At 38.9% G+C, this 8,003-nt stretch overlaps 1 protein-coding gene across 1 annotated transcript; it reads right to left on the reverse strand.

The window, feature by feature from the left end:
* Positions 1–1,671: 1,671 nt before the first annotated feature.
* Positions 1,672–7,993, reverse strand: klhl38a (kelch-like family member 38a). Its single transcript, XM_084130079.1, has 4 exons — positions 6,014–7,993; positions 3,850–5,206; positions 3,666–3,771; positions 1,672–2,526 (listed from the first exon to the last, which is right to left on the reverse strand). Exons 2-4 carry the CDS (start codon positions 5,203–5,205, stop codon positions 2,237–2,239), a joined length of 1,752 nt encoding a protein of 583 aa, XP_083986205.1. The 5' UTR covers position 5,206; positions 6,014–7,993; the 3' UTR covers positions 1,672–2,236.
* Between the last annotated feature and the right edge of the window lie 10 nt (positions 7,994–8,003).

The raw sequence follows: 8,003 nt of genomic DNA on the forward strand, positions 1-8,003 counted from the left end.
ATAAAAAATGTCCACACAAGGACAAGGATTTCGGATATTACCATCTTTGTAGGGATATTTTGTCCCCATAATGTAGGGTTTACCAGGCCACACACACATATATATAATCTATATATATATATATATAATCTAGTGCTGCGTGAATTATCCCTTCTGCAAATTTTGTACATGCAGAACTTTTTGTCTTCAGAAGGGCCTAAAACGAGAAACCCAATATTTGAAAGTCTTATTTTAATGGATTTATTATTTACATTAAATTAATTTACTATGTTAATTAATGATGCACCTAATTGGATCGCATGGCCTACCGTAATGCCACATCTGCATTTCCACAATAATTGACATATAAATCTTGTTCGTTTTTTTATATTTTCAATTTAAAATAAAAGTTTCTCTAAAGTTGGAAAGTTGTTCAAATGCAGTGGTTACTCGGGGGGCTGGGCAAACTTACAAGTCTTAAAATCATTTATATTTAGTTACATCAACTTAATCTTTATTAAAATGTAAAAAAAATATATATAATAAGATGTACAACATTAAACTGACATATTTTTTAATTTAGTTGATTTATTACAACTGTTAAAGGTACAATATGTATTTTTTTTGCTTTAAAAATAGCAAAAATCACTATATCTATGTTACATATTTTTTTAGTTGTGTACTTACATTATCCCGACTGTTTCCAACAACTTTCAAACCAGGAGAAATTTGTAATTTAATTCGAAGACACGTACCGTTTCTTTATTTCCGTTTTGTCGCCGTCAGTGGCGTCATATCCGCGTTGTCCCTGGTTTCCGCTCGTACTGCCATAGTAACCAGAGCCCTCTGATAGTAACCAAGGCGACAGACGTGGACAACTGTGTAGTTCGTAATGTCTATCTGCACGCTGTTGTTGTTTCTTCAAATACTGTCTTGGATAAAGGGGGGCCTTGGAGTCAAAAAGTTGATTGTTTTGCTGTTGGAGCAAATGTGAATGCAAAATATATACAGTATTTATATTGAAGTTTACCCTATTATTAACTTCCGAGTTACAAACAGAAAGGGGTCCATTGTCCTGCTGGAACAGAAAAGGGTCATTCCGTGTCAACTCAACCAGAGGTTTTGATCTTCATTTTTTTTGTTGTCTGGGGAAAGAAATACATAAATGAAGAAGAAAGTCATAATATTAAATGTAATAAATGTATATTGACTGAGTAATCCACTAGAGGGGTGTCAAATTTACAATTTTCACCTGAGATTTGGAGCCAGATTACAGGATGGTAAAAATGTCTTTAGAAAGATGGCAGCGTCATTATTTTATTTTTACACTGAGGTTGGTAGGTCTTTCAGTAAAATCTGTTGACTTTAGCAATCTTTGATGCATTATATGCCAACGGTGACAGTTCAAAATGGGAAAAAGCACTTGTGTTTTTTGCCTGAATTTTTCATGCATAAAATAGTGGATTACATCATAAATATTCATCCATAACATTTAATATTTTGGCTTTCATCTCTATTTATGTTTGTCTTCCTTCAGAAAAAGCCGGGGAAGTTTCTGAAATTTGGTTGATTTGAAATGCATGACCCTGTTGTATGCTTGATTTTATGCATCTGTTAATGTGTGTAGCAGAAATAGTCAACTCTGTTCATTAGAAGTAGGTGTCATGATTCATCATTTCATGATCCATTAGGTTTGTTTTGAGCCTTTATTAATTACACAGAACCGACCACACACCATAGCTCCGAGGGAATGTTCTCTTCACCTCATCAATTACTCCATCACATACTCATGTCCTTATGCTTTCAGATTTTACACTGGCTGCTAAAAAGATTGTCACATCTCCTGGATTCTAATTCAATTCAGGCTAACAAGGCACTATTGACTAAAAAATTGGCTGCTCGAGCTGTTCTGATGAGAAACATCTGTCTAAAGATTTTTGGTTCGCAGTTCTTCAGGGACAGCTGTGCATTGCGTAAGTCTGCCATTTTGCTCTGAGGTCCTGGGCTCACTCCCTGAGGTCCACTGTGACACTTGCAATTGCCAGCTCAAATCTCTTTTGATTAAGACAGCACAGATGCTGGCGAGCACCAGCAGCATACCATCAAAGCCACAGCTGAGATATACTCAACCCACAAACCAATGCAACCTTCCTCAGATGGTTTCCAGTCTCAGCTGTGGCCCCATATTTTTCATTTCCCTTAATGAGCAGGGGAGCGAACGGGACGCCCAAGCAGAGATGTTGCACCCCCTGAGCAATCATGGTGGGTTGGGGCGGTTGGAGACGCAGATCAGCGATAGCGAACCGTGATCAAACAGTTTGTACGGTAGAGATCCTTTAGAAGTCCACACATCTGTTTTAGGGTCATAGCACTCAAAGCAGTCGGAGTCCTCGATGACATCATGAGCGTTGAGGAAGCGTCCTCCGGTCACGTAGAGTTTGTTATTGATGACTGTGGCCGCATGGTGCATCCTCCTCTCTTTCATGTTTGCACACTTCACAAATTTATTAGCTTTCGTGTCGTAGGCAATCACTCTACTCGTGTATCCTAAAAAGATTGGCAAAACACAGCAGTTTAATTAATGCATCAACTCAACAGATGTTTCATGGTTGGAATATTGTATGATCCTATAGGAAGGGACAAGGATTTTCCTCTTGACTGATTTCATTTCAACATTTATTAAATGTTACTCTATTTATTGAATTATGCTCTGATTAATTATGACATGAGTTTAGTTTTGAGGCTAAATTATACAAATTTGGACATTGTATACTGACCTGTGAATTTATTTAATGTTGCCATTTAGATTTGTACGGTAAAAATGTCTTTATTTTGAAAAAAATGTTTCTATAGTTTTAATACTATTAAGACAATTATAGTGTAATTCAGATGTATCTCTATATGATTCTGTTGTACATTGTTCAATTATTCAACTAAATCAGTGGTTCTAGGGGGCCTCAAGATCATTTAAAATGATTTAAAAGACAAAACAACCAAAATAAAAAAATTAAAATCAAGATATTTCTTCTTTTAATTCACCCCCTCAACATCAGTTTTTCTTCGAAGAACCAGGGTTCCTAGTGGATATAGAAAAATCTGCATATATGAGGTAGCCTAATTTTTAAAAGTGTGTTCTATACCTGGAAATGTCATGTAAATTATTAAAATATTACAACTCCATGGGCTTTTTTCTTTTTCTACTTATGCTCAGCTCTGAAATATTACATTGGGAAGAAATTGTGAGTAAAACATTTTTTATTTATTTATCTCTAATTCTTATTAATCTTATCCCTAATTCTTAACCAGTAAAGCATGAATGGATGGAAGATTAATATAAATAAATAAATTGTTTAAAAAGGATGGGAACACCGAAGAACATCCTTTAAACTTATGGGATTCAGAAATGTAATTAATTTTAAATCTAATTATTTTATTCACATTTTTTATAACTATTTTTAAATAAGTTTTGGAAAACTAAATTATGGATAGGGGGCCTTTAAATATTGTTGTGAGCAATGGGAGGCATAAAAGTAAAAAATGTGTCAACTTAAAACTTAATTATCAATAATTAATGCAAAAATTTCACATAGATTTACAAAAAGTGTTTTACATTATGACTTCTTTTTAAAATAAATAAATTACTTTGGAATGTATGTTGCATATTTTTTCTTACAATATTTACTTACCTCCAACAATAAAAATCTTGTCTTCTATCACTGCAGCAGGTGCGCAGACGTTCTTCACTGTCCTGGTTTCCAGTCTAGACCACAAGTTGCGGGAGATGTGATAAACCTTGGAAAGATGAGAGGTATTTGTGGTATCACACCTTGAGCGAAGCACAGATTATCTTTTCCGAATGACTTTTGTTACCTGTATTAGTCTCACTGGGTTCTGCAAGGCATCCTCGCCTCCAAACACATAAACTCTCTGGTCGTTGGCCGCCACTGCAGGGTGTAGGACAGCTGTGGGCATCGGCGCCATGGCCTCCCATTGATTGAACATGCTGTTGTAGCGCTCTACCGCATTTGAGATCTGCTTATTCGGCCCTATTCCACCAAGAGCGAAGATAAAGTGAAGGTAGGAGACGCATTGGTGGGCGTACCTTGGCACCAGCATGGGTTCGGCAGTCCTCCATTGGTTCGTCTTCAATGAGAGTGTGTACACTGTGGCACTAACCCCACTGTCTCCAGATACCAGACTAAGACTGAGGCCACCCACCACGTACAGAATGCTGTGAATACAGACATAAGCCGCCTTATAGAGTCGCAAAGGTAGTTTAGCAAGCCACTGCCAACGTTGAGTCCTTTCGTCGTAGAGAAGTGCCTCCCGAGATGTCTGTTCATTGTTTTTGCGGCCTCCGACCACCACCAGGGTCTCTCGGCAGGTGTAGCGACGCGGTGTGGTCCAGAGAGGCTTCAGCTCTCGAGTGCATTTGGCGCTTACGGAAAACATCAGACGTCGCACAGACTCGATGATCTCAGTGCACAGTGTAGACGACTGGACGAGCGGATCGTTGGCGATGAACTGGAAGAGGTACGTCGGATGGATGTACCGCAACCGGACCTTCTTGAAGAGGTCGTGAATGGCTCCTCGACGGGAGAAGGGGTCGTGGTGGATCCATGCAAGTAACGTCTCAAAAACCTGCTCCTCCTCCGCGCACAGTCGGTCATCCTCCAGGTAGCACATTAGCTCGGGAAGGGAAAGTTCGCAGAAGTCCTCGGAAGCAGCTACGTCCGAGAAACACCGCACGGCCATCTCTTTGGCTCTCTCCTTGAGGCTTTCACAGTGAAGGATCTCCGAGAGCCGGATCATGCTCAGGCAGTTTTCCGGATTGAGCTGTTCCTGTAGGAAGTTGGAGCAGGCTTCAAAGAGCCTCCCGTATTGCAGCATGGAGGCCGCCTGCATCAATGGCAGCACAAGCTCCATGGTGATGGTGATGGTACCAGTATAGATGTAATCCACGACACCTTCAATGACTTCCGATGCAATCCCTTTCAGGTCCACTCTAGTCTGGTTGCTCTCCCGAAAGTTGCTGCAGAACATGGCTCGGAAGTATGGGCTGCTGGAAACCAAGACGTTCCTGTGGCACGGGATCTCCCTGTCTTCGATGCACAAGATCACATCGGTAAAGATCTGCTCCTGTCTCAGTATGTTCAACTGAAACAGGAGGTGAGCAGGGAGCTCTTGGTCCTTGAACGGAAAGATCTCTGTTGATGTACTAGCCATGCTGCAAAGGGTAAGGATTGAGAGTTTAATGGCAAATAAACATTCCCGTTCAGTCACGATGAGTAAGAAGTTACCATTTGCTTTTGTCATGGCCACTACACAGCCTATCCTCCCTCCCTTTAAGCTCTCTTTCTCTGTTACTTTATCACCCCGGATCTTCTATTCCAGTGTCCCTTAAATCATTTTAATGCATTCACATGTAACCCTTGGCTACATTTCCCAATCAAAGCTAAGTTTATCAACGCCGTTGTATCACTTGCCAGCTGTTTCTGATCCCCTCGGTAGGTTTGCCCTTGACAGCCTAACCATTTAGACCAGGACATTTCATGGGCCTATTATCAACACTAAGTCGTCTAATCACCCCAGAGACAGCTACTGATTTTATTTCACTCCAAGTCACATGGGCCGATCTGACGTCTATTTTGGGATGCTAATTGTTTTTTCTTATTATTAATCACCATTCTGAGACACCACAACAAGGCTGAACGTATTCCCCAGAGAAAAAAGATACCATATCACATTTCAGTGGCACTCATTTAAAAAAAAAGACAGCTTCAAAATAGACATCAAATTATCAGTTGTGAAAATGGCTGAGTAACAATAATTACCGTAAGAGAACCTCAATAAATAAGGATTTTAATATAATTCTCTAGTTCATCAAACATGTAACATAAAATAACTAGATTTGAACTACATATAAACTAGCAGGAAATTACAATTCAGGAAAAGCATATGACCTATATCAGAATTTGCGATTTGTACATTAATTCAATCCTGTTTATATTTTTAAAGTAGCTCTTGAACTCACCTGTTTGTTCTTAAGTTCCAATGTGAATCAGACACAGTTCAGCAGGATAAAAGCAAATACATTTCTCCCGAATTTCTTTCTCAAAGACGACACAGTCAAAAGTGGCATGGAGAAAGACATGAGGTCTCAAGTTTGGAGTCTGCCATGAGGTCGCTGTATACATTCCAGTTACCTAGAATAGTCTGGAGGGCTGCTGTCCTACGGGTCTCACATGTGACCCTCCCCTTGTTTGTTCCCTCAGCGGTAGGCCGTGCACCATTCTTTTAGTGTGTTTACTATGGCAGTGACAAGAGAACTAGGCTTATCCGGAGGACAGAGGAAGGGGTCGAGGGCTTGTGCACACCCCTTGGCAGGCTTGTGTAACCCAGGAAGCTGGTAAATATAGTGCAGTGCTGATGGCTAGGATGAATGTGGTGAACAGCTGAACCGTTAGGCCCGGTTACCTTGGTTTGCCTCTTGTTTGAGAAGAAAAGGAGAAGACTACAACAGGCTGCTGTTTACCTGCCTATTAAGATGGACATTCATATACGCCTTTCAGCATTTTCAACATGTTCTTTAGCTTGTTTTTATGTCATGGTTTATGTTCATGTCTTTTTATTTTGATATGACAATTTTGTGTTTTATTTTTAAGTATCCTGGGGGTTCTTATTATTTAGTCTGGTTTCATCATTGGTTCTTGTTTATTAGTCTTGTTAAATGGTTAAGTTCATCAGTGTATTTAAACCCCTCATGTTTGCTGTATATTTTGTTCTTAAAGTCAAGTTCATGTCAAGTCATGGTTTTTGGTTTCTTGAATATAAAGTTTTACTGTTTGTTACTTCTTATTTGGGTTATCAATTTATCTCTCACAGGCTTTATGTAACAGTCATAGAGACTTAAAAAAACATCAAAATAAAATGTGCAGTAGCCTAAGAATTGCAAATCTCAACCTGTCTTTTTCTGTAAGTTGCATACATCTAACTGGAAGTCATACCGACAGATTAACAAAGAATTACTTTTATAAAATTATTCTAATGTTTACAAACAATATAAAGCAAACAATAAAGATGGCAAAGAAATAAAATGGAAAATAAAACCCATCTCAGATGAACTGAACACTATATACTGGAGCAGTATGTATACATATCATCAGCTGTATGTTGGGAGAAGATGAATTACTGTCATGTTTAGATTGCTGGAGAGGGAAAGAAAAACAAACATGCATCTAGGCAGATTATATGACAGTCCTTGAATGCCATGGAGTCTGGAATGTCAGCAAGGGAGCATCATCTTTAGCAATGCCACCTTTTCCCTGGGATGACAACAGCTGTGTTTGCTTTGCCTACTGCATGCTTTATACCTGCCATTACCAGGCTCATGTGGTTAATTTGTTTATCTAAACACAAACAGTCCCACTAAGGATATTTCTCATTATAGGGAGCATTTTGAAAGCTTTAAATGCGAATAATATGCAATTTGCAGTCCTTACACAACCAATAAAAGACAAAGTTGGAGTCAGTGAAAATAAATCGTAAATATTTCATATAAGATTTAAAATAATGTATTTCATTTGAATGTCGGAGTTTATTTTGGTTACTACATTTGTATGCAATGCGTATTAATGTTTATTCTGCAGCGATGCCTGATTCGTGGCCGAATTGTTCATTTGAGTCGGATCTTTTCCATTAATCAGTTGAACCCACTAAAAAAAACCGTGTCGAACAATTCTTTCACGAATCGGATTAAATCGGTCCGAGCAGTCCGAATTTATAACCTATTTAGGTTCTAAAAGAATACAAACCGAATCAGGATACATGAAATTACAGTAAAACCCTGAGTAATAAAACATAACAGGGACACCCATAAAAAAAACAGCGATATGTGCTCGCCTGTATGTCAGAAAGAAGCAAGAACCGCCAAATCAGTTTTTCGAGCCCGTTCATAGAAATGAACCGTTTGAAAGAGAGATACGCAAAAATGAATCGGACTTCCCATCACTATCCCTGTCATC

This window comes from Abramis brama, assembly GCF_963993115.1.
Source record: "Abramis brama genome assembly, chromosome: 12".
NCBI lineage: Eukaryota > Metazoa > Chordata > Actinopteri > Cypriniformes > Leuciscidae > Abramis > Abramis brama.

Bases quoted from the DNA above. Each gene is read 5' to 3' on its own strand.
- klhl38a (XM_084130079.1), bottom strand. From the start codon at position 5,205: ATGGCTAGTACATCAACAGAGATCTTTCCGTTCAAGGACCAAGAGCTC. The intron at 3,772-3,849 runs GTAACAAAAGTC...CATCTTTCCAAG, and splicing joins ACCCAGTGAGACTAATACAG to GTTTATCACATCTCCCGCAA. The intron at 2,527-3,665 runs GTAAGTAAATAT...CAATCTTTTTAG, and splicing joins CAAGATTTTTATTGTTGGAG to GATACACGAGTAGAGTGATT.